This window comes from Gracilinanus agilis, chromosome 3, assembly GCF_016433145.1.
Source record: "Gracilinanus agilis isolate LMUSP501 chromosome 3, AgileGrace, whole genome shotgun sequence".
In the NCBI taxonomy this organism is placed as follows: Eukaryota; Metazoa; Chordata; class Mammalia; order Didelphimorphia; family Didelphidae; genus Gracilinanus; species Gracilinanus agilis.
The window spans coordinates 87,489,247-87,516,831 of record NC_058132.1 but is presented as its reverse complement, the minus strand read 5'-3'; the positions used below and the strand labels follow the sequence as shown (position 1 = coordinate 87,516,831).

The window sequence follows — 27,585 nt, the reverse complement described above, 5'->3', positions numbered from 1 at the left end:
TAAACCAACATATGACTGACTCAACATTCTTTCTAATGTTATAGCTAGTCCCTCCTACATTCTGTTTGCTATTTGTTCAAAATCATTGTCTTTGCTCAGTTTTGCCTTCAGCACTGTCAGCAGCTGTCACTTCTAAGGTCATTTTTGCCTCTGAAGCAATGATCTGGTTCTTGATCTGTTTGGTCTTGATCCTATATATGATGGGGTTCATCATAGGAGGAATCAGAATGGCAAAATTATCTATTAGTATGTGGACATGAGGTGGGATCCATTTGCCATACCTCTGGACCAGAGTTGTGAAGATTGCTGGGACATAGAAAAACAAGATCACACATATATGGGAACCACAGATATGGAGAGTCTTTAAATGAGCTTCCTGAGAGAAGATATGAAATATGGCATGGAGAATCATACAATAGGATGCCACAATAAGGATAACATTTACATACACAGAGACTGATACACTGTGGTAAAATAGAATGTAATGAACTTCTGTACTAGCAGCGATGCAAGGATCCAGGACAATTCTGAGGGACTTATGGAAAAGAACGCTACCCACATTCAGGGGAAGAACTACAGGAGTGGAAACAGAAGAAAAACAACTGCTTGAACACATGGGTTGAGGCAGACATGATTGGGGATGTAGACTCAAAACTACCACACCAATGCAACTATCAACAATTTGGAAATAGGTCTTGATCAATGACTCATATTAAAACCAGTGGAAATATGCATCAGCCAAGGGAGGGGAGCTTGTGGGGTGAAGAGGAAAGTAAGAGCATGAATTATGTAACCATGTTAACTTTTCTAAAAAATAAATATTAATAAATGTTAAAAATAAAAAATAAATTAAAAAGATAACATCTAGTACAATAGTTATCAAGAAGACAAATAAACCATACCAGAGACTCACTTGAATGCTAACACAAGCATACTTGGCCAAACCAATGTGTTCACGAAATGTGTGTGAGAGAAAGTTATTTTTGCAGAAAGTTAGCCTCTTCAAAAAGAATGTTAGGGGAAATACAGTAATAACACCTCTCATATAAGCCGCCATACTGATTTTTATAATCACTGAGGATTTAAGAATCATTGTGTATCTCAGTGGGTAACAAATTGCAATATAGTGGTCAAATGCCATTATCAGAAGAATTCCTGATTCCACAATAAAGGTGGAGTGAACAAAGAATATCTGAATAATATTAGCATACAGTGATATCCCTCCAGAATTAAATCAAAAAATGGTCAAGTCTTTGGGAATTATAATGGTGGGGAGGCCAAGGTCAAGTATAGCCAACATGCACAGGAAGATGTACATCGGTTCATGAAGGCAGTGATCAGTGACAATGATAAAGATAAGGAGGCTGTTAGGTAGAAGGTAGAAGGTAGAAAAACTTGTGGCTTATGACAGTGATGTCAGTGATGGCTATGTTCATGGCAGGTCACTGTTAAGATAATAATTTCTTAAATTAATGGATGGGTTCAATACTTCCTTTTCTACATATATTGATTCTAATTCTTTACCCAAAATGTGATCTATTTTTGTAAATATATAATTTGACAATATTGCCACTCAAAAGATAACATTTTTAAACTCTCAATTTTTCAACATTTTAAAAATTCTTTTGCTTCCCTTTTCATTATTCTTTTAGATTTTGCATCCTTTAAGACAGGAACATTAAAAACTCCTATGATTATTCTTACTTTCTACATCTTTTCTCCTGTCAAATTATATTTATTTGTGAATTTAGATTCTATGTCATTTGATGTTCTTATTCTTGGTATTGATATTGTTTCATTCTCAAATTTCATACTTTAAATCATTTTGACAATGTGGAACTGGATAAGAATTAAAATAATTGATGATCAATGGAATAGATTAAGTACACAGTATAGAGAACTAAATGACCATAGTAAGCTAGTGTTTGATAAAGACAGATTCAAGCTTTTAGGTCCAGAACTCACTATTTGACAAAAACTACTGGAAAATTGGGAAGAAATCTGACAGAAACTAGGTACAGATCAACAACTTACATTGTATATCAAGATAAGGTAAAAATAAGCACATAATTTGTCAAGTAACATTGATATCATAAGCAAATTAGGGTCACAAGGAAAAAATACCTCTCATGACTTTGGATAAGGGAAGAGTTTATCACCGAACAAAAGAGAAATGATCCTGGGAGATAAATAGGATAATTTGATTAAATGAAATTAAAATGTATTGCACAAATAAAACAAATGCTTCCAATAGTAAAAGAAAAGCAGGAAACCGGAGAAATTTTTCATTATAGCAGGTTTCTCTAGGAAAAAAAAAAAAAAAGCTTTATCTCAGATATATGGAGAACAGTCAAAATTATTAAAAGGAAAACCATGTCCCAATTGATAAATGGTCAAATGATATGAAGAAGCAGTCTTCCAAATAATTTTAAACTATCAATACATATATAAATGCTCTAAATCACTAATAATTAGAGAAATACAAATTAAATGAGGTAACAACTCACATTGATCAGACTAACATGACAGAAAAGGAAAATGAGAAGTGTTGGAGAGGACATAGAAAAATAGCCAAACTAATACACTATTGCTAAAGTGGTGATCTAGTCCAACCATTCTGGAGAAAACATTTGGAACCCTGCCGTGAGTGTGATAAAACTACATACTCTTTGACCCAGTTATACTATTGCTAAGGTCTATATCACAAAGAGATTGAAGAAAAGTGGAGGCTCTATATGTACAAAAATATTTATAGAAAGTCTTTTTAAAGTGAAAAAGAACTGGAAATTGATGGGATGCTCATCAATGGGGGAATGGTTGAAAAAAGAGGTGATGTATAATTTTGATGGAATAATGTTGTGCTTTAAGAATTGACGATGAAGGTCATATCAGATGAAACAGGGAAGATTTATATGAACAGATGCAAAATATTGTGAGCAGAATGAGAAGAATGCTGTATAATAGTATATATTGTATAATAGTATATTAGTAACATTATAACGATAAACAACTATGAAAGGCTTACTTATTCTAAACAATTCAATGATCCATGACAATTTCAAAGGACTCATGATTAAAAATGCTATCCACCTCTGGAGAAAGAATTCGTGAACTGTGGGTAAAAGTGAAGCATACTTTTTCCACTTTATTTTTCTTGTTTATCTTTTGAAAACATGACAAATATGGAAATATGTTCTATATGACTTCACATATATAATAGATATATTGCCTTCTCAATGGTTCAGGGAGGGGTGGGAGAGAGGGACAAAATTTGGAGTTCAAAATAAAAAATTAATGATAAATCATCTCAACAAGATTCCCTATTCTTTCTTCTTTGTCAGCAGGCTTAGGAGAACTAACTCTTCTCCTTTCAAGTACATTATTTGCATATGTGTCCTTGATCCCTTTCCCTCCTATCTTATCAAACAGCTTACTATTTTGGTTATCATCTTTCTCTAATCTTTAATCATGCATTTCCCATTGGCATCATTTAAATCTCTTCTCTTTTCCAAATCCATATCAAAACTACCTAAGGGGCAGCTGGGTAGCTCAGTAGATTGAGAGCCAGGCCTAGAGATAGGAGGTCCTAGGTTCAAATTCGGCCTCAGACACTTCCCAGCTGTGTGACCCTGGGCAAGTCACTTGACCCCCATTGCCCACCCTTACCACTCTTCTACCTATAAGTCAATACACAGAAGTTAAGGGTTTAAAATAAAAAAAAAAACGACCTAAGATTAAGCCCTCATTATCTATTACCTAAACTACTACTTAGAAGCCTACCTGGTTTCTCTAAATCAATTCACTTTCACAAACATCCTCCATACAACTGACAAAGTGATATACCTTAAGTAAAACTCTGAACATAGAACTCCCCTCCCTTAAAAACTTCAGTGCCTTCATATTACCTCCTGTGTAAAATGAAGCTCTTCATAATACCTTTCAAGTCTTTCTTTTAAGATTAATTAAAAATAATGTCTTCATATGTCTCACCAACCTAATCTTACCATTCCTCATGTATGAGGAATAGCATCTCTATACCTTTTGCACAGGTTCCACACACCCATTTCTGTCTTTGTAATGCTACATTTTTTTCACTTCTATGTCCTGGAATTTCTAGATCCCTTCAACACTCAGGTCAAATTCTAGCTCCTCTAAGTGGCAGTTCTGGACTTTAAGGTTATTTTATTTCTATTCTGAGTATTTCATTCATGTATCTATTTTGTACAAATTAAAATGTAAATTCCCTGAGCATAGAGACAATTTTGAATTTCTTTCTCTCTTGAGCCTTTAGCACACTGCCAAACATGTAGTAAGCATATGACAAGTACAAGTTGAGAAACTTGGATATTTCTGTTTTGATAGAATATTACCAGAGTGCATGATTACAAACTTATGCCATTTTCAACCTTCCATAGTTTTCAATTTAAAACCCTTAGGACTAGATCAATGGAAATACATTCTCAACACTGGTAATATTTGCTTTGTACATACCAAAGAGTTAAATTTTTCAGAATTTTACATTATGGTACAAGAAAACTAAATCTGAATTCAAACTCATATTCACAGTCAGCTGTTTGACTCTCACAAAATTGAATATGACAACCATAGAAGTGGTTATGTTTTCAGGTTCCATGAACAGAAGCTGAGTATTTAGGAGAAGAAAAGAGTTATCCTTTTTATCCCAAGTACTACTACTCTGCCCTGGTTTTAAAACATCACCGATTTGTTTGTTTCTTTGACTCATTTCCATTTTAAGTGTCAGGGTTGATATGATGACAACTCTTGCCTTCTTTTTCTCATTTGAAGCCCAATAGATTTTGCTCCATCCTTTCATTTTTACTCTATGTATGTCTGCCTGTTTCATGTGTGTTTCTTGTACACAACATGTGTATTTTGGTTTCTAATCCACTCTGCTATTTGCTTCCATTTTATGGGTGAGTTCATCCCATTCACATTCAGAGTTATAATTATCAACTGTGTATTCCTGGACATTTTGATTCTCTCGCCTTGTCCTGTGCTTTCTTCTTTCACTATTTCCTTCTATACCAGTGTTTTGTTTTTAATTGGTTCCCCTAATCCCCTCCCTTATTGTACTTCCCTTTCTCCCTTCTCCCTTCTTATTCCCCTCTTATTCTTCTTTAGGATCTTTTTAAGATTCCCCCCTCCCCACCCTCTCCCTTCCTAGTGTCACTTTCCTTTCCATCAGTCCTTTTGTTACCCTTCTACTTCTATATAGGGCGTGAATCAATTGGCTGCCCCAATGGATCTGCTTGTTCTTCCCTTTTTAAGTTGAATTCAATGCACTTGAGTATTAAATATTTACTCTCTCTAACCTCTTTACCTTTACAAGGTATTGTAATTCTTCCCTGTTGTCCCTATGCACTTCTTTATGGAATATAAATTTACTCCATTTTGTTTGTTTTCCCTTTTTTTCTTAATATTACCTTCTTTTTTCCCTCTCTAGTTTTGTATATATTTATTATTTTTTTATTTTTTTTAAACCTTAACTTCTGTGTATTGGATCATAGGTGAAAAAGTGGTAAGGGTGGGCAATGGGGGTCAAGTGACTTGCCCAGGGTCACACAGCTGGGAAGTGTCTGAGGCCGGATTTGAACCTAGGACCTACCTAGCTGCCCCCATGTATATATTTATACATACATACATAATGTAAAGTTGAAAATACCTTGTACTCCCTTTAAAACTACATTACCCATAATTCCTTAAGCCTTTTCCTATTGGTTGTGAGTTAAAACTACATTACCCAAACTCCTTTTCACCATACCCAGAATTCCTTTAGCCTTTTCCTATTGGTTGTGGTTTTCTCGGGCTATTTTTTGGGATATGGTCATGGTGGGCGTGGTGTCAGGGCTTTTTGGAGAGAAGGCACCATGGTGAAGGGTGAGTTAGGTTCTTCCCCAGGGCATTTAAATAAAAATCCTTATAATATCATACTTTGGAGGCATTGAATATTAATTTCAATCTTTACAGTACATACATACATATATACATATATATCTCTTGACATTTCAATATATACAGTTTGTCACTGTTCCCTCTACGTATACATCTTCTAGGTACCCTGTTGGTAATAAATATTTTTAATATTTGCCAATACCTTCTTTTCTTCTAGGGATAAAAATCGATTGAACTTATTGGTCCCTTAAAGAAAATATTTTTCCGTCCCCCCTACTCTCTTAATTACCTTATGGTGATTCTCTTGAGTTCTGTGTTTGGGCAGCAAACTCTCTGTTTAAGTACATTTTTTTCTTGATGAATGCTTAGAAGTCCTCAGTTATATTGAATGACCATACTTTCCCCTGCAAAAAGCATAGTCAGTTTTGCTGGATAGTTGATTCTTGGTTGTAGACCCAGTTCTCTTGCTATCTGGAATATTATGTTCCATGTCTTCCAGTCCTTCAATGTAGATGCAGCCAGATCCTATGTTATCCTAACTGTGGATCCCTGATATCTGAATAACTTCTTTTTAGAAGCTTGTAATATTTTTTCCTTGGTGTGGTCGTTTTTGAATTTTGCTATAATATTCCTGGAAGTTGTCAGTTGTGGATTAAATGTAGGAGGTGATCTGTGGATTCTTTCAATTTCCACGTTTCCCTCTTGTTTGAGAATTTCAGGGCAATTGACTGATAATTTCTTGTAGGATGCTGTATAAACTTTTTCTTTTATCATGGTGTTCTGGTAAACCAATAGTTATTAAATTGTCTCTTCTAGCTCTGTTCTCCAGATCTTTGGTTGAATCAATGAGGTGTTTCATATTCTCCACAAATTTTTCATTTTTTTTGTTTAATATATTCTTACTGCCTTGTTAAGTCATTTGTTTCTAGTTGTTGAGTTCTGTTTTTTAAAGACTGAATTTCATCCCTGGCTTTTTGGTCATCCTTCTCCTTCTAGTCTGATTTTCTTTGTAGATCATCTTTTGCCTTCTTTGCTTCATTTTCAAGCTGGCATATTATGTCTTTTAAGACTTTGTTTTGTTGTTTTAGTTCATGTATTTCGTTTTTCAAATTGTTTTCAGCCTCTCTTGATTGATTTTTGAGTTCCTGAAATACTTGAGTTAATTGAATTTTGAGATCTTCCAAAATCTGTGTCCAATTCGCTGGAACTTCTTCCTCTTCTTCTTTTTCTATTTCATTTGCTTTCTTTTCACTTCTTTGAAAGAAGCTGTCAATTTTCATTTCTTTTCTCTTTTTCTGTTGTTTAATCATATTTTTTTCCTTTTCTCTTTTGCTAGTTTGAGCAGATGGATTTAATGATCTTTGATGAGAGATCTTCCCTCAGATGGCAATGGAGTTTTGTAGCTACTTTCTCTGTCCTCTGAAGACTTCTTGTCTGTCCAATTGATGAGATTAAGCCTGTATTGATTGGATTAGTCTGTACTGCTTAATCTGCCCTGAGGCTAAAACCTCTAGAGGGAAAAAGTGGGGGAACAAGGAGTGTTTTTGCTGAGCTGAGCTGTCCAACAGTAGGGTCCCCCTGCTCTGTCCTTGTGTTTGATCTGGTTTTCTTTCTTCTTGAAGCCCTTTGTTCTCTATCTCGGTGTGATGAAGCCAAGTTGTCTGAGGTCTGAGGTTTGGCTCTTTCTAAGCCTCCATCTTCTGGGCATTTTTGCTGTGTTTCTCTGGCTTTCTCCTCCAGTCACCTCCCCAGTGCCTGTGTTCAATTCCCCAAGTCGATGCCAGGAAGGCCCTCTCTTCCATGCCAGTGCCTCCGCCCACCCTGAGATTTCAGGGGCCACTGAGACTCCACACAGTACATGGGGGAGGTGTCCTGGGATTCCCCTTATATACCCTCAGACCTGACAGTTCAAGAATTCAAGCCTTTTTCTAGGCATACCTCTTGAGATGTCCAGCAGAAGGATTCCCCTTGCTCTGTCCCACTGGTAGATTTGTTCCTGTTTCTTCTTGAAGCATATTGTTTTCTATCTCGGTGTGGAAGGGTGCAGAGGCTTTAAGATTGGCTCCATCTAAGCACCATCTTCCCAGAACGCCCTTATGCACAGACTCTTTGATCTCATTATATCATTATTAGGCCTCCATCCCCAAAGAAATTCAAAAGGAAAGAGATTTATATATGAAAAAATATTTAAAAATCTTTTTATAGTGAACAAAAATTGGCTTTCAACCTATTGATTAAACAAATTGTGCTAAATGTTTATAATGAAATATTATTATACCATAAGATGTTACAAAATAGACAGTTTCAGAGGAAATTGGAAAGACCTCTATGAATTGATGCAATATGAATTGGGCAGAAATAGGAGGATAATCTGTACACTAAGAACATCATAGAAGGAAGAGACCAAGTCTTTATCCAACATTGCACAGCATTCAAAAATTCAACCTTTATTAAGTGTTTACAATAGTCAGAAAACATTGTGCTAGTCCCCGCATAGAAGTTATCTTCTGTTAAGTGATATAACACAGACATATAAATAACTGTAATATAAAATAATTCTGATGAATTTCATTAATTCTATCCCCCAATGGGCTATTTGAGGATCAAAGGAATGGGAAAACCAAGGTTTTTACCAAGAAGTGATATCAGGACAGACTTGCGTGAAGAGGTTATGTTTGAGTTTATCTTTAAATGATAGGTAAGAATGCAACGGCTAAAGAGTAGACATTCCAAGACATCAAGGTAATAGGCAACAGCATGAGAAAAGACAACAAGAAATGGCAGAGTATATCTGAACACAAAAAGTGGTAGAATATTGTGCATTTTTAAAAGAATTCATTGCTTCACCAATGGATACATGACAGGATTCATTTAAAATAGTGAGTTACATGGATATTTATGAAAAAGAAAAACAATATCATACAGTGGTTTAGGACAATAATCTCATAAGGAAAAAAAGAAAGCCCAAAATTTGGTTTCATTCTATTTTCCAATAAGATATTCATCTTAAGAAAAAATCAAAATTTCAAAAATCAAACAAAATCTTGTTCAACATCTACCATTATTCAAGACAAGACCAAAACTCTACCCACCATTATTGCAGTCTCCTTCAACAGCATTTCCCCTTTGGTGAAAACAAGAGGCTCACTCGCTCCCTGATCTGCTTGGTTTTCACCCCATAAATAACTGGATTCATCATGGGGGGCACAAGCACATAGAGATTGGCCAGCAGGATATGGACATGCCTTGGGATTTTCCGGCCAAAGCGCTCAGCGATGACAGTGAAAATACCTGGCAGATAGAACATGAGGATGACACAGACATGGGAGCCACAGGTGCTAAGGGTCTTGAGTCGGGCATCTCGAGAAGGTAACCTGAAGACTGCCTGGAGGATGAGAATATAGGAAATGACAATGACCACCATGTCAAGCATGACACTGAGCAAGGGTACAGAGATTCCATACCAGATATTGATGGTGATATCTGCACAGGCCAGCTTGGCCAGGCCCATGTGCTCACAGAATGTGTGGGAAATGATGTTGGTTCGGCAGAAAGGCAGGCGTTTCAGCAGGAAGACAATGGGGAAAATAGTAGCAAAGCTTCTGAACACTACAATTCCCCCAATTTTGCCAATGGCACTGTGGTTGAGGATGGTGGTGTACTGCAGTGGATAGCAGATGGCCACGTAGCGGTCAAAGGCCATGGCCAAGAGGATCCCTGATTCCACCACAAAGGCAAAGTGCATGAAGAAGAGCTGAGTGACACAGCCCCCAAAGGAGATGTCTGTGTCTTCCAACCAGAAGATGGCCAGGGCCTTGGGCACAGTAGAAGTGGACAAGATCAGGTCCCAAAATGCTAGCATGGACAGGAAGAGGTACATGGGTTCATGGAAACTGTGCTCAATAGCCACCACAAAGATGAGAATGAAATTTCCTGATACAGCAACCAGGTACATCAGGCAGAAGGGGATGGAGATCCACACATGCATCTCTTTCAGGCCAGGGATGCCAGTCAACACAAACATGTCATAGTTGATGGAGATGTTGGGAGTAGACATACCATGAAAACTGTCAGTTTCACCCAATGACCTTCTTGCCTGCTCTGCAGCCAAGGAGATGAAGTCACAGGGCTAGAAAGCAGAATAATCCAATGAAGTGATTATTTAAAATTTTCAAGCCTCTTCTATGTGCCCATCCTTATGCTTTTTTAAAAGTTTACCAGAATCCAGTAACAACAACCCATGATTGTTGTTACAAACAAAAACAAAAAAAAATTCTCTCTTAGAATCAATACTAATTATCAATTCTAAGGCAAAAGGGTAATAAGGGCTTGGAAACTGGGATTAAGTGACTTGCCCAGAGTCACCCAGCTTGGAAATATCTGCAGTCAAATTTGAACCCAGGAGATCCCATCTCTAGGCCTGGCTGTCAATCCACTGAGTCACCTAGGTGCTTCCTTTTTTTGTAACTTTTAAAATTTCCAACTCTTTCTCTGTGCCTGGTACATAGTAGGTACTGTGTAATTTTTTTATTATTAGAGCAAAATGTAAATTAAAATATAAATGTGAGCTGTGATTTTCGAAACAACCTAATTTATATAGATAATATTTCTGAAAAATTTATAAATGAATATGACTAACAATGTTATCATCCCTAACTGATTCTTACTTGGCATTCCACTGGTCAAATCTATCATTTTATTTATAGAATGAAATATAAATGAACAAGACATTAAATTCAAGCAATATGTCCAACAATACTATGCAAGCAAATCATTTTATCTCTCAGAAATGTTTAAGGTATAGGAAAACTGACTCATACAACTAAAGAATAACTATTAGTGAATTTTTCCCATCACAGGTATATACTTAGCACAGAGAGTGAGGGTTGCAAGAAGGATATAATTGCTATCTGGAAGTATTTGAAAATTTATATTGAAGAGAGATTGGATATGTTCTGTGTAACCACAGAAGACAGAATCAGGAGTAATAGTGTTAATTCTCACTTCTCCAACACTTTAGGCTTCTCCTCCACAAATATTCTCTGGCACCTCATCTCAAAGACTCTAAAAGGCTAATGGAGCACAAGCAATAAAAGATTCTCACAGATCAGAGAGATTTTGAGTATAGACTTGTGGATATGTCATATATGAGTCTGAAAGTCCAGTCTAACCAAATTTGGTGATGATTACTATTGAATTGGCTGTGAGGGGAGATAAAGCTTTAAGTCATGGTAACTCCTTAAGATGGCCTTCTACAGAGCAAAAGGAGCAGAGCCAGAAGAACATTGTACACAGAGACTGATATACTGTGGTAAAAATTGAATGTAATGGACTTCTGTACCAGCAGCAATACAATGACACAGGACAATTTTGAGGGATTTACGGTAAAGAACGCTACCCACATTCAGAGGAAGGACTGCAGGAGAGGAAACATATAAGAAAAACAACTGCTTGAACGCATGGGTCAGGGTGGACATGATTGAGGATGTGGACTCGAAACTACCACACCAATGCAACTACCAACACCTTGGAAATAGGTCTTGATCAAGGACACATGACAAAACCAGTGGAAATATGCATCGGCCATGGGTGGGGGGAGTGCGGGGGGTGAAGGGGAAAGTAGGAGCATGAATCATGTAACCATGTTAAAAATGATTATTAATAAATGTTAAGAAAAAAATGAATATTAATAAGTATTTAAATTTAAAAAAAAAGATGGTCATCTACTAAATTGTAGAGAATTAGGATCTGCATTATCAGAGGGAGAATCCATACAAAGTTAAAATCAAAGATACTTAAAGTATTGCAGTCTAAATTGAACAAAGAGAAATTATCAAAGGAAGATTCTTTCTTCTCTTTTTTTAGTTGAGTTTTCTCTGTTTATCCATCTGTCCATCTCTCCATCTGTCTGTCCATCCATCTGTCCATTTGATCACTTCTTTCCTTCCTTCCTTCATGTCTTGGTTTCCCTTCTCTCTTTCTTTTTCCCTTTTTCTTCCTTCCTTGTTTCATTTCTTTATTCGATACAATACTTATCTACTAGCACATCATATACTATCAACATAGAGGGAAGAAAGACTCTAGAGTTCATCTAATCCTAAACTTTCATTTTCTAGATGAAGAAACTTAGACCTAAAGAAATGTGATATCAAAGGTCAAATTGTTAATTAGTGAGTGCCAAACTCTGCCATCAAACCCAGCTCTTCTGACTCTAAATTCTGTACTCCATTGTAAAGAGTTTTTCTCTATATTAGAATATATTAATTTACTTTGAAAACTGAGAATCTTATCTTTTCAGGGGATCCAAGGGGTGATTTAATTAACTTGGTATGTGAATAAAAATTCCCTTTATGATACAACCAATAAGTGGTTCATCCTTTACCTGAATCCCTTTAAGGAGAGAGAATCTTCACTGCCTCCCAGAATCATGGAACTTGAGAGTGGGAAGGGACCTCAGTGATCATCAGGTATAACACTTACCTGCATCCCAATACGCTTTTGGATATCTCTAAATCATTAATACTTGTCTGTAGTCTTGTAAGTACTTGTCTATAGTCTCAATTTGCCTGCTTAAAACATATCGTTGTTCATAGTTCTGTTCTTATGGGCTAAGCATGGGGATAAAAACTAGACCTATGATTTCTTTGGTTTAGAGAAGTCCTAGGGGAGGAAACTGACTCTGCTCTGGCATATTAGAAACGTCTCTGCAATTTCTGGCTTACAGAGTAAGCTAATGCTCAGAGAATTGAAATGACTTTCCCAGGGTCACATAGGCAGTATATACATATATCAGACAGAGGCAGAACTTGAACCCAGGAAAGGGTTAGCTGTTAAATTTTCAGTGTCAGCATTAGCACTTCAGAAATTAGCAAACCAACAAATCAGGGCTTTATTTATTGTTCTGATAATTGTATACATAAGAAAGTCATAGAGAAAAAGTTAATAATGAAGATCATACCTAAAAGTAGATTTTGTCAGAAGCCACTGCCTTTTACTGTTACAGAAACTAAGAAACATTGGTTTTCCTTGGATTCTTGAAGCTGTCTCTATCCACCAGCCCCTGTAACTCACCTCCCTCCATGGCTTTTCTAACAACACAAGTGAATGTAAGAGGCAGCCACAGAGACACAGAGACCTCAGATCTGTTGGGAGTCACTGAAGAACTATTTATCCTTTCCAGAAGCCTAAAGTAGAGCTTAGGATGCTTAGGGTCTGCAGCTGTCTTCCCTAGTTGCAAATTCCCCAGAGACAATTTAATTCAACTCAATTTAACAAACTTTGGAGAATAGTGCTTGAGAGTCTTCCATTTAACTCTCACTGGGTTTCTCCGTTTGGGATCCCCTGGTGACCTCTAGAGCTGTTTATGTATGGGAATTAGGAGGTTTGAATAGAAAATCTTGAGATTGTGTGTTTACCAAGCATAGCAGGACTCGTGCTTCTCAATTGGAGCTGTCTTGTCCTTCAGGACCCACACACAGCTTTTTTTCCAAATGAAATCCCAATGGACAAAATTATGGTCTCTTTCCTCACAGAAATGACCTTCAGAGGCAGATTGTGTGAGAAACAAGGGCATCACATTTATTAGCAAATGTCAATTTTTCTTCCATAAGCAGCAGCATTATACATTTCCCTTGCTGTTCTGATTATTGAATTCTAATGATTTTTGGCTATTTCCAATAATTTATATCACACTTTGAGGTTTTCATGGTCCTTTACATTATCTCATATTCTCACAATAACCCTAGCAGATAGTCATTTTGTCACCATTTTACAAATGAAGAAACTGAAATATAAAGGAACTAAGTGGCTTTCTAAAGTTACACAGATTAAAAGTGTCTAAGACAGGATTTGAACTCAAGTATTCCTGATCTTGGCACTTTGTCAACTAGCTGTCTTCCTTTTCAATTTCAAAATCCCTCCAAAAAGGAGGAAGCTATGACTACACTGAGCAGACTGCAATAAATGTTTCACAGATTCAAGGCAACTCCAAAGAGAATTTTTACTTTAATTTTAAATCACAATTCATTGAGTTGATCAACGTTTTGTCTCAAGTTAACCACATTTGGATCAGTGCAGTCTCTCCATTAGGGGTGTGCTAGAGTTATCAATTAGAGCATTTAACTTTAGAAATCAGCAATCACTACAAATCAGGACTTGATTAATTATCTTAAGTGTCTAGACTTTAGAAAGTGTTAGTAATGCAGATTAACCTTAAAACTTATATATGTATGTATTTTCCAAGATTCTAATTTACAAGCACAGTCTATATTACCCTGAAAATGTTGCTCAAGCTCAGAAGGAATACAGTAAAAGATTTTAAGAATCAAATTATCACCAAACGAGATTTTGTCTATAGGCTAATATAATAACAGTAATAGAAATAAAAAGAAGCATTTGGGGGCAGCTGAGTAGCTCAGTGGATTGAGAGCCAGGCCTAGAGATAGAAGGTCCTAGTTTCAAATCTGACCTTAGACACTTCCAAACTGTGTGACCCTGGGCAAGTCACTTGACCCCCATTGCCTATAAAAAAATAAATAAAATAAAAAGAAGCATTTATATAACACAAAGTTTTGAAAAGCACTTCATCTCTATCATCTCATATGAACTTCAGAAGACTTCTTTATACGTCTTTGTGGCTATTCAAGTTTTTAGATTAATTTTTTAAATAATCAGTCTCATTAACTGGTAATAAAGAGAAGTGAATAGGAAATAATGCAGCAAGTTTACATCTCAAAACCCAATATTGGCCTTCATAAGAAAAATAGCTCCCATTATCCAACTTCACCATAAATAATCTCCATTTCTGTCTTCAAAATCAGTTTCACCACCTTGATGACCACCATATTGTCACCATAATTGCCACAATTATCATTACTATCAATATTGCTATCATCATTTTATCACTGCCATCTCTGACTTCACTATTACTCTCATGCCGAATAAAAATTAAAGCTATGCCTTCATGATTTACCCTTTAATAGTTTTTGTTAATCCCCACTCTTCAAAATATTTAATTTGTTTACTTTATACTTACACAGTTGTACTACAATAGACTCCTAATTGGTGTCTCTGCCTCCACTCTCTCCTCTCTCCTAACCATTCTGCAAATAGTTGCCAAGTTGAAATGATGAAAACAAATCTTATCACATGCTTAAGCAACCAGGAAGCTACAATGGAATCCAGTGTAGTGACTGAGACAATTAAGTCTGAAGGATAGTTTTAATATCTTTTAAGGAAAAGTTAAACTAGCCTACAGAGGATAAGACTTTGGGAAAAAAGCAAACAAATAAACAAAATCTAGCTAGACTACATGGCAGGGACCTTTGCAGATATAACTTTTTCCTGCAATATTCTTTTTCTTTTTTTCTTTTAAAGTTAATTCCCTCCCTTTTTGAAAGGAATATTCAATTTTACCTGATAACCTAGAAAGCAAAAAGATGCCCCTTAATCACTCTCCCACTTCTCCCTCTCTTATATTATTCCTCTTCCCACCACCACCCTTCTTATTTCCCTCCTACTTCTCTAGAGGGACTTTTAATCATCTTTTTCAAGTACCTCTTGCCTTATATTACTCCCATCCCCACTATTCCTTTTCTTATTCCTCCTCTACTCCTTTATAGAGTAAGATAGGATTCTATACCCCAATGAGTCTGGCTGTTTTTCCCTCTCTGAGCCAATTCCAATGAGAGTAAGTTTTAAGTATTACACATCATCACCCTCATCTTCCCCTCCACTGTAATAGTTCCCCCACTCCTGCCCCATGCCTCTTTATGTGATATAATTGACCACATCTTACTTTTTTCTTCCTATTTTTAATGCAATCCTCTTTTTCACCCATAGATTTTTTTTAATTGTACATATTACCCTAAATGGCTTACTACCACATCCTCTGTTCATGCATACTTCTTCTAACTTCTATAGTAATGATAAAAATTTCTGATAGTTATAAATATTCTTTCCATATAGGAATATAAACAATTTGACCTTGAAGAAGTCCTTATTTTTTTCTCTGTCTTACCTTTTTTCATGGTCCTTTTGAATTTTGTATTTGGACATCAAATTTTCTGTTTAAGTCTGGTCTTTAAGTCAGGTCTTTAAATCTTATCTTTAAGTCAGGAATGCTTGGAAATCTTCTAATTTATTAAATGATTATACTTTTCCCTTGAAAGAATACAGTCAGTTTTGATGGATAAGTAATTCTTGGTTGTAAACCCAGTGTCCTTGCCTTCTTGAATATCATATTCCAAGTCTTTTGATCCTTCAGTGTAGAAGATCCCAGATCCTATGTAATCCTGAATGGGGCTCCAAGATATTTGACTTGTTTTGTATCCGGCTGCTTGCAAATTTTTTTCTCTTTGGCCTGAGAGCTACTGAACTTGGTTATAACATTCTTGGGAGTTGTCATTTGGGCATTTATTGCAGGAAGTATTCTATGCATTCTTTCACTTTCTGTTTAACCTTTTGTTCAAGAACATCAGAGGAGTTTTCTTTGATAATTTCTTGTAATATGATGTCTTGCTTTTTTTTTTTTTGGTCATGACTTTCAGTTGGTCTAATAATTCTCAAATTATCTCTTCTGGATCTTTTTTTAGGTCAATTGTTTTTCAATGAGATATTTTATATTTTCTTCTTTTTTTCATTCTTTTTATTTTGTTTCCTTTTAAATAAAAAATGATCTGGAGGCTCATCACTAGATTTATAAGCATATTAATAAAGAGTGGAGAGAGAGAGAAAGAGAGAAAAAGAGAGAGAGAGAGACAGAGAGAGACAGAGAGACAGAGAGAGACAGAGAGAGAGACAGAGAGAGAGACAGAGAGAGAGGAGAAAGGGACAAATTTCAGCCTTAATAATTCAAGGTAAGATCAGATCCAAGATTTTAGTTGAGGGTGGTCCCCTCTATGTTGCTCTGCCTCTTGCAAAATGCCAGCCCAGTAAGTCCATTTATTCAAGAGCAGAAGTAAAAAGGACATTCTCCTTCCCATACTTATCTTCTAAACTCCACTAGCTCCTTCCTCTGTGGTGATGTTTTAGATTGACAGTCATGCTGATGTCCACAATGATGCCAGTGAATGCCAGTGAATGCCAGCATATGAAACATTACTCTGTTACACCTATGTTGCTCCATTGGAGTACTTGAGATATGTCCTTTAGGTAATTTACTTCACACAGTTCTATTGTTTCTTAATGTCTCATGAGGTCATTAACTTCTGTTTGCCCAATTCTAATTTTTAAAGAATGAATTTTTTCCATGACCTTTTGATCTTCCTTTTCCATTTGGTCCATTCTTCCTTTTGTTGAATTCTTTTCTTCATTGGAATTTTTGCCTCCTTTTCCATTTGACCAATATTGCTTTTTTAAGCTATTATTTTCTTTTTACATTACTTTCATTTGTTTTTTACCATTTTTTCTTTTACCTCTCTTATTTGATTTTTGAATTTCTTTTTGAGCTCTTCTAAACATAATACCAATTCCCATTTCTCTTTGAAGTTTTGCATTCAGTTACTTCAATCTGCTATTGACTCTATGTCTTGCTCTTTGTCTCCAACAACATTTTCTATGGCTAGGTTTTTGGTTTGCTTATTTTCCTGGTCTATTTTTTTTTGCCTGTGAATTTGGAGTTATGAAAGTTGATGATTTTGCCTCCTCTTCTGATAGCTTACAAGACTCACCACTTTGAGCTATTTTTCCCAGGGCTAGGTCTTCATCATAGCTCAGGCTTAAAAGAGTGAAGCTATAGGGACTTTCAAACCCCACTGAGGGCTGGTGCCAGGATTTGCGACTTTAGTGGGTGGATGTTGACTGTGGGGTACTCTGTTATTGGTATAGCCAGGATCCTTGGATCCAGAAGTTCTTCTATTCCCAGGCTCAGAACCTGACATAGTAGGTATATGTGTGTGTGTGGTGCTCAGCCCCCACTCCTCTGTGTGCTGGCCAGAGTACTGGACCTGAAGTTAGGAACACCTGAGTTTAAAACCTGCTCCAGGCACTTAATAATTATGTGAACTTAGACACTTTACTTATTCTCTCTTTACCTCAGTTTACTCAGTTTAAAAATGGATATAATGATAGCACCTACCTACCTTCTTAAGAATCAAGTGAGATAATATTTGTAAAAATGGATAGTAGAGTTCCTGGCACAAAATTGATGTTATATAAATGCTTATTTCCTTCCCTTTTATAAACTATATAGCATTTTATGGTTACTACACTGAGAGGTAGGTACTATCATTATCTCCATTTTAAAGAAGAAGAAACTGAGACAGGTAGAAAATACTTGAATTTTCTGGTGTCACATAGCTAGGAAATATCTAAGGCACAGATTTTAACTCAAGTTTTTCTGACTGTAGTCAAACTGAGTGCTCTAGCCCTTGAGCAACCTAGCTGATACCTAACAAGAATAATATAGAGAAGGTCTTCCTGACCTTGTTTCTGTGGCATATTGTGTATGCAGAAGAGAGTAACCATTTGAATTTTGGATTTGGATTACTAACTTATTAATTTTAGTAATTATATCCTTTTAATATTTTTCTCCAGTATAATCATTTTTATTATATTTTAATGAGTCATAAATGCCTCATTGTTTGCTAACACCAGAGAAATGCAAATCAAAACAACTCTGAGGTATCACCTCACACCTAGCAGACTGGTTAAAATGACAGCAGGGGAGAGTAATAAATATTGGAGGGGATGTGGCAAAATTGGGACACTAATGCACTACTGGTGGAGTTGTGAATTGATCCAATCATTTTGGGTGGCAATTTGGAACTATGCCCAAAGAGAGCTAAAAGACTGTCTGCCCTTTGATCTAGCCATACCATTACTGGGTTTGTACCCCAAAGAGATAATAGGGGAAAAGACTTATAAAAAATATTTATAGCCACGCTTTTTGTGGTGGCAAAAAAACTGAAAAACAAGGGTATGCCTGTCAATTGGGGAGTGGCTGAACAAATTGTGATATCTGTTGGTGATGGAATGCTATTGTGCTCAAAGGAATAATAAGCTGGAGGAATTCCATGTGAAGTGGAATAACCTCCAGGAATTGATGCAGAGTGAAAGGAGCAGAGCCAGAAGAACATTGTACACAGAGACTGATACACTGCAGTAAAATTGAATGTGATGGACTTCTGTACTAGCAGCAATGCAATGACCCAGGACAATTCTGAGATATTTATGGAAAAGAACACTATCCACATTCAAAGGAAGAATACAGCAGTGGAAACACAGAAGAAAAACAACTGCTTGAACATATGGGTTTATGCGGACATGATTTGGCATATAAACTCTAAACAACCACCCTATAACAACTATCAATAATATGGAAATAGATCTTTTTTTTTGACCCTTAACTTCTGTTTATTGGCTCCTAGGTGGAAGAGTGGTAAGGGTGGGCAATGGGGGTCAAGTGACTTGCCCAGGGTCACACAGCTGGGAAGTGTCTGAGGCCGGATTTGAACCTAGGGCCTCCCGTCTCTAGGCCTGACTCTCAATCCACTGAGCTACCCAGCTGCCCCCTGGGAATAGGTCTTGATCAATTACACATGAAGAAACCAGTAGAAATGCACATTGGCTATGAAGGGGGAGGGATTATGGGTGGGGAGAGAGAGTAAGAACATGAATCATGTAACCATGAAAACAATTTTTCCAAAATATAAAAAAATTATAAAAATTAAATAAAAAATAAAAAATAAAAAACAGCAACTCCAATCCTCCCTCCCTGTCCTCATTAGAGAAGACATCATTTGACAAAAAATTACATTTTGTATAAAGCTATGTTTAATATATTTCTATTTATCAATCTTTTTCCTAAAGGAGGACTTACATAGGTCATTCTTCAAACAATATTTCTGTAGCTTTATATAATGTTTTCATGGTTCTTGTCATGTCACACTTCATAATTGCATGTAAATCTTTCCGTGTTTTCTCAAAAATTAAACTCTTCACCATTTCTTATGCCATGAGAGGGTTCCATCATAGTCATGTGCCACAACTTTAGTCATTCACCAATTAGACATTCTTGCAATTTCCAGTTCTTTGTTACCACCAAGAGAGCTGATATAAATACTTTAGAACATGTAAATCCTCTCCTTTCCCTGATCATCATAGAAAATAAACCTTTTAGGATATTGCTGAGCCAAAAAGTTTACATAGTTTTATAACTTTTTAAGCATAATTCTAGATTGCTCTCCAATGTGGTTGAATGAGAATACAGATTCACCACAGTGTATTAGTATCCCCATCTTTCCATATCCCCTTGAATTTTTGTCATTTTCCCCTTTTATCATTTTAACCAATGTGATAGGTATTTGATATATCAGAGTTGCTTTGATTTTCATTTCTCTAATAAGTACTTATATAAAATACTTTTTCATGTAGTTATATATATCTTTGATTTCTTTATCCTAAAATTGTCTTTTGATTTTTTTTTCAACTGTGGAATGATACATATTCTAATATATTTAACAGGGGCCTCCATATATTTTAGACTTTAAACTTCTATCTGAAAAACGGTTTATAAAAACTGGAAAATATTTAAAAGTAAAAAATACTTAAAATATAAATTGCCTAGATTTACAAAGGAGGAAATAAAATATCTAAATAAACATGATTTAGAAAAGAAATTGAATACGTCATAAAGTATTTTTAAAAGCCTCATGACTGAATAGATTTCTTAGTAAATTTTACCAAACATTTATGGTCATCTAATTCCAATATTAAATAAAATATTTAGAACAATTGGTGAAGGAGTTTTGCAAAACTTCTTTTATGAAACAAATATGGTGCTCATGCCTAAATTAGGAAGAGCAAAAACAGAGAAAAAAATTATAGTTCAATTTCATTAATAAATACAAAAACAAAAATCCTAAATTAAATAATAGCCAGGAGACCAAAAAATATGTCACAAAGATATACATTATACCAAACAGGATTTATACCAGGCATACATACTAGGGAAACTATAGCATCAGTGATTAAATCAACAAAAAGTAACAAAAAAATCATATGATTATACCAATATATGTAGGAAAAAAAGCTTTTGAAAAAATACGACATTCATTCCTATAAAAAACATGGGAAAGCACAGATATAAATTGATTTTTCTAAATAAAAATGAAAAGTTTATACTTAAAATCCTCAGCAAACATTATTTGTAATGGGGATAAGTTAGAAGTCTTCTCTACAAAGTGAAGAGTAAAAAAAGGAAGTCCATTATAACCAATATTATTTAGTTTTATGTTAGAAATTTTAGCAATAGCAATCAGAGAAGAAAAATGATAGAAATCATAATGGGCAAAGAGTTAATAAAATAATCTCTTTTCATAGAACATATGATGATATATTGAGAAAATCTTTAAAATTCAGATAAAAATTTAGTTTAAGCTATCAATAATTTTAACAAAGTATCAAAATATAAAAAACACACATAAAACATCAGCATTTCATCACCAAAAATGTTCTGTAAAAAGATGTGGTAAAAATTTAACTATCCATAGATAGATTAAAATACCTGCCAAAACAAATTGAGATATATATACATATATATAATCTAGATATATATAAAACACTTTATATAAAAATAATGTCAAATTTAAATAACTGAAAAATATTAATTGTTCACAGGGAAACTGAGAAAATAATATCAAAATGAAAATCCTCCCTAAACTAACTACTTATTTAATGTGATCCCAAATAAATTGCCAACTAGAGAGTAGAAAACTACAAAGAATAATATCAAAATTCATTTGGAAAAAAACAAAAAATCAAGAATATTAATGAAATTAATGAAAAAATAAGAGGGTTAGCAATACTACTTTTTGAATAAAATTATAAAATAATAATAATCAAAACTATATGCCACTGGCTACAAAACAGAAAAGTAAATCAGTGGAATAGAATAGACAATCAACAAACCATTGCCCCATTGAAAAATGGACAAATGATATGAATAGTCTTTTTTTTCAAAGGAAGAAATATAAGCTATGAAAAGCCAAGTGAAAAAAATGCTTTAAATCATTAATGATTAGAGAAATCCAAATTTTAAAAATCAGAGGTACTACTTCACATTCATTAGATTGGGTCTGATGACAACAAAAAAAGAAAGAAATAGTAGCAAGTGTTGTGGGAAAGTAGATGGATTAATGCATTGTTGATGGAGCTATGAACTGGTTCTGACATTATGGAAAGTAATTTGGAACTATGACTCAAAGCTATGAAGGTAGATATACCATTTGAACCACTGGTACCTCTATGAGACCTATACTAAAAAGATCAAAGAAAGGAAAAATCCCTATAAGCATAAAAATATTTAAGCAATTATTTTTGTGGAGCCAAAGAATTGGAAATGGAGAGAATGTTCATCAATTATTAAGAAACTGATCATGTTATATTACCTGAATGGCATTGAGCACTATTGTGTTGTAAGAATTAATGAAGAGATTAATTTCAGGAAAATCCAGGAAGACGTGACTTTCTAGTTTGCACTGTTTCAAAGTGAAATGAGCAGATCCAAGTGAACACTTGATAAGCTGTTGGATTGTAAAGACAATCAATTCTGAAAGACTTATGACCTCTAATCATCAAAATGACTACTACAATTCCAAAAGACTGAAGATGAAACATACTACTCATCTTCCTATAATTAAATTATGGACTCAGAGTGAAAATCAAAACATATATTATTCTTTTCCTTTTTCCTTTTTTCTAGCTTTATGAACATGTCTAATGCATGAATTTTTCTATAATTATACATATTTGTACTGGGCTTTGTTTTTCCTCACTTTTCAAAGAATTAGAGAAGAGTAAAGGAAAGAACTTGGGACTGAAAAATAAACTTTATTTTAAAAAAAAGGTTGATTCTTCTGTGATATCTTGTAGTAATAATTTCATTCTGATTTGCTATCAGAAAAACTTATTTCCAAAAACAAATCCATAATTATTGTTATTATTTTTATTGTAGGTATTCATGATGGAGGTGGTATTAACTATCAAAGCTCTCCAGAGAAAGAAAATCCTAGAGATTCACAAAACAGTAAAGTATAACTTTCTAAAATAAATCATAATACAACATAATAAATATATTTATTTTTTAAAAGACAAGGGTAATTCATCCAAAAAAGTACTTTGGTTTATGAAATTTCTCACAGATGTTATAGTCTCCCAAGGTGAAAAAGGATGTCGTAGAACAGGATTTTAAAAATTCATCTCTATAATAGCAAAGAAATACAATTGAAGAAAAATGAATTCAGATTGTTCATGTTAATGACATGGTATAAATATTCTATTTCTCACAATGTGTTATTATCAATGCCATTAATAATAGGTAACCTCTGTTGATTGATTTGATTATCTTAATGTTACTTCTTCAAATTATGTGCAAATATTAATAGGGGAAACAACTAGAAGTTTAGCCAGCTACTCATAACATTGCTTTCCATTGTCGACTGACTCTTCATCATGTAATAAAGCCTTTGTTTTTGAAAAGTTATGAGAGTAGATCTTAAGTATTGATAAGGACGCACAGACTGGTAACAGAAAGTTTCAGCTGTCTGAGGAAAATCCTAACTAAATTGGAGGGCTCATGTAGGAAATATTGACCATTAAATGATGAAATATTGTGCTCAAGACAGCCTCTGAAGTAGACCAAAAGAAAAACAAAGAGTACCCAGTTCTGTGTACCTATCCATCTTCACATATTTGAATAAAAGTGACAAATGATAGAGTGAAAATCTAAAGATGCTAAATTCATGCAATCCTTATCTCCACCACAAGGATTAAACGTGTAACTCCACTTGTGAAATTTCATCTAATAACTAATAACACATTATTGGAGAACATGACTAAATCCATATAAATGCTTCCATCTTAACTAACACATTAATCTATCCTTACTGCCTATCTTCCTGAGTATTCCCTTCCACTTTTTGAAAGCACTAATTATTTGAAATGATTTATTTACATCACACCCAAATTTGTCTCTGTAATATTCACTCAAGATACTAATATTATTGCCTATAAAATACAGCCTAATCTTCCTTAATTTATGATAGACTTTCACATATTTGCTAATAGCTGTCATGATGTCTCTCTCTCTTCTCCAACCCTTGACCTGATTGACATGACCAACATTTTAAAAAAATGATTTATTTTCCCCCAAGTATGTGTAAAAACAATTTTAATTTTTATTCATTCTGTTTCAAAGTCTCTCCCTCCTTCTTTCCCCACTCTTTATCATCCTTGAGATGATAAGATATCTGATAGTGATTTTACATATGCAATCATGCAAAACATTTTTCTATATTAGTTAATATTTTAAGCATTGCTAATTTCTAATATGTGCCAAAGACTTTGTTAGGTGCTTGGGCAAAAAAGTTAGCCATTGTGCTGTAAAAGTTTACATAATATCAGAGGATAATGGGGGAAGAGAGAGAGAGAGAGAAAGAGAGAGAAAAAGAGAGAGAGAGAGAGAGAGAGAGAGAGAGAGAGAGAGAGAGAGAGAGAGAGAGAGGTAGGTAGGTAGGTAGACAGACAGATAGACCGATAGATAGATAGATAGATAGATAGATAGATAGATAGATAGATAGATAGATAGATATAAACTAGATATAGAATCATATATGCACAACTATATGTGAGTGTACACATGTACACACATACATAAAAACAAAATAAAGACAAGGCAATTTTGTAATATACTTCAAATAATCTATCATTATATTTATAAAAATTTAAAGTTATATATTTAAAGATACATATGAGAGACATATTTTTATGTAAAAAATAAGTATTTTATTGTGCTTACATTACTTTCCATCATACTCTATTTAAAACATCATAATTTTCTTTAGCAGATCATCTTTAAAATTATCTATTTTAAACCCTTTATTGTACATATAAGGAATTTAAGAGTATGAGAAATAAAGTGGATCACCTAAGATCACACAGGTGATCTTAGCAGGGCTAGCACCTCAAACTAATTCCTCTTTTTCCCTATGCAAGGTTCTTCCTAGTTCATGCACTATGATATCTCTGGGAAAACCAAAGAGATGAAAGAATTTATGTGTAGAATGGACCTTGGTTCCACCAAAGAAGCAAACAATCAAAGAGTATCCATGAGGTTCCAGGTATTATTCTCTGGGAAGACAATTAGAAAGAAATAAAACACTCTCTCCTCTCAAGGACCTTGCATTCTAAGGGGAAACCAACAAAAATCCATTAATACATATAGAGGAGAAATAAAATGAGAATAAAATATATTAATTTAAAATATTTAAATAAAAGACAGTTCAGTAGCACTATAGGGGTACATTAGAGGAAGGGATACACGTGGAAGATGGACTTTGAGGGGATTCATGAAGAGAGGATACAGTGAGGTGGTGGTAAGAAGTATATGTATTCTCAACATGAGACAAGATATGGTAAATGGATAACTATATGAGGGAAGAGAGAAAAAGGAATTGAGGATGTTCAAAAATTGATAAAACAGTGAAAAGAATGGTAGACTTTCAATAAATGTAGGAAAATTAAGACAGTCCATGAATTTGACTGGTCACATTTGAACTCATGAGGATACTCAAATACAAAGAAGTTAAGACACATGTCCCCAAGTATACACAAAAGAAGAGGCAAAATTCATACCTAGCTCACCAGACTCTAAATCTCATATATTTTTCAACAAACAATTATGACCCAACATTTTCTCCATTTTCATATATGGTCTTTTATATACTCCCTTTGTCCAAAACCATTGTCATTCCTGGATAATGCCTTCAAGAAAAGATCCACTTAGTTGTCACTACTAAATTCATTTTTGTCTCTGAAACAACAAATTATATATACTGTTCTTTATCTGTTTGGTCTTGATCCCATATATGATGGGGTTCATTAAGGGAGGAGCCAGCATGCAGATATTAGCAATTATGATATGGATATGAGGTGGGATCTGTTTGCCAAATCTTTGGACCAAAAATGTGAAGATTCCTGGGATGTAAAAGAGTAAGATGACACAGATGTGGGAACCACAAGTCTGGAGTGCTTTGTGACGAGCATCCTGAGAGGGCATGCGAAAAATAGCATGGAGAATCATAGAGTAGGATGCTACAATGAGAAAAATGTCTAGTACCACAGTTATCAAAAGGACAAATATACCATACCAGATATTCACTCGAATACTGGCACAAGCATACTTGGCCAAACCAATGTGTTCACAATATGTGTGTGGGAGAAGGTTGTTTTTGCAGAAAGTTAACCTCTTCACAAGGAATATTAATGGAAATATGGTAACAGCACCTCTCATATAGACAGCAATACCAAGTTTTATAATCACTGAAGTGTTAAGGATCATTGTGTATCTCAGTGGGTAACAAATTGCAATGTAGCGGTCAAATGCCATTACCAGAAGAATTCCTGATTCAGCAACGAAAGTGGCATGGATGAAGAATAACTGAGTAGTACACCCATTCAGGGATATACCTCCTGAATTAAACCAAAAAATAGTTATGGCTTTTGGAATTGTAGTGGTGGAAAGCACAAGGTCAATTGCAGCCAACATGCATAGGAAAATATACATGGGTTCATGAAGGCTGTGATCTGTGACAACAACGAAGATGAGGAGGATGTTACCAAGGAGTGCAATAATATAGAAGGCAACAAATGGGATTGAGATCCAGATGTGCTGGTCCTCCAGGCCAGGAATGCCCAGAAGGTAGAAATATGTGTGACTTACGACAGTAATGTTAGCGATGGCCATGTTCATGGCAGGTCACCCTGTCAAGATAATAATATCTCAAATTAAAGGATGGGTCTAATATATCTGATTTTTTACACATATATATTCTACTTTCATTAACCAGACATAAATTCTAAATTGTAAACTTATCATTTGATTATATTGACACTCAAAAAAACCCATAATTCTTTCAGATAAAAATACTTCAAATTTTTAATATTCTATTGCTTCCTTTTCTTTATCTTTCTATTAGGTTTGTTTTCCTCTGAGAGAGAAACATTAAAGTCTCATATTATTATTCAAATTAAACATATCTTTTCTCAGTATAGATTATATTTATTCATGGATTTATATGCTGTATCAATTCATCTTCATATGTTATGTATTGATATTGATGATTTCTCTCATGTTCAGTTTTATACTTTAATCATAGCAATATGGACTTGAATAATAATTAGATCAACTCATGACCAATGAAATAGACGAAGCACAAGATACATAAGAGTAATGACTGTAGTAATCTAGTGTTTGAGCAACCCTGAAATTCAAACTTTCAGGGCAAAACATAAGTGTTTGACAAAAACTACTGGGAAAAAACTTTAGCAGAAACTAGGCCTAAACCAACAATCATACAGTATCTCCAGATAAAATCAAAATAGGTGCATGATTTGTAAATAAAAACTGATATAAGAAAATTACTGTAAAGGTGGAAAAATTTACCTCTCAGATGTATAAGGGAAGAGTTCATCACCACACAAGATAAAGAGATGATCCTAAGAGGTAAAATGAATTATTCTGGTTACATGAATTTGAACGGTGCTATTACCTATTGACAGGACTCTGACTTATATCTCTACCTGGTTTCTCAGAATCTACTTATTTTTCTAGACCATCATTTAGACAATTGATAAAATGTAGAACTTCTCTGCTCAGGAAATTTCAATGTCTTC

The 27,585-nt window shown here is 34.7% G+C and overlaps 2 protein-coding genes and 1 pseudogene across 2 annotated transcripts; all 3 read right to left on the bottom strand.

Moving 5' to 3' along the window:
- Window positions 1-82: 82 nt before the first annotated feature.
- LOC123241109 lies at window positions 83-7,928 on the bottom strand (annotated as a pseudogene).
- Window positions 7,929-9,022: 1,094 nt separating this feature from the next.
- On the bottom strand, window positions 9,023-9,970 carry LOC123241108 (olfactory receptor 52B2-like). The gene has a single exon (XM_044668811.1). It carries the CDS (start codon window positions 9,968-9,970, stop codon window positions 9,023-9,025), a length of 948 nt encoding a protein of 315 aa, XP_044524746.1.
- Window positions 9,971-25,711: 15,741 nt separating this feature from the next.
- LOC123238665 (olfactory receptor 52B4-like) lies at window positions 25,712-26,662 on the bottom strand. The gene has a single exon (XM_044665871.1). The coding sequence runs from the start codon at window positions 26,660-26,662 to the stop codon at window positions 25,712-25,714; it is 951 nt and encodes a 316-aa protein (XP_044521806.1).
- Between the last annotated feature and the right edge of the window lie 923 nt (window positions 26,663-27,585).

What these genes read in the sequence shown, in the direction of transcription:
- LOC123241108 (XM_044668811.1), bottom strand. Translation starts at nt 9,970, where the DNA reads ATGTCTACTCCCAACATCTCCATCAACTATGACATGTTTGTGTTGACT.
- LOC123238665 (XM_044665871.1), bottom strand. Translation starts at nt 26,662, where the DNA reads ATGAACATGGCCATCGCTAACATTACTGTCGTAAGTCACACATATTTC.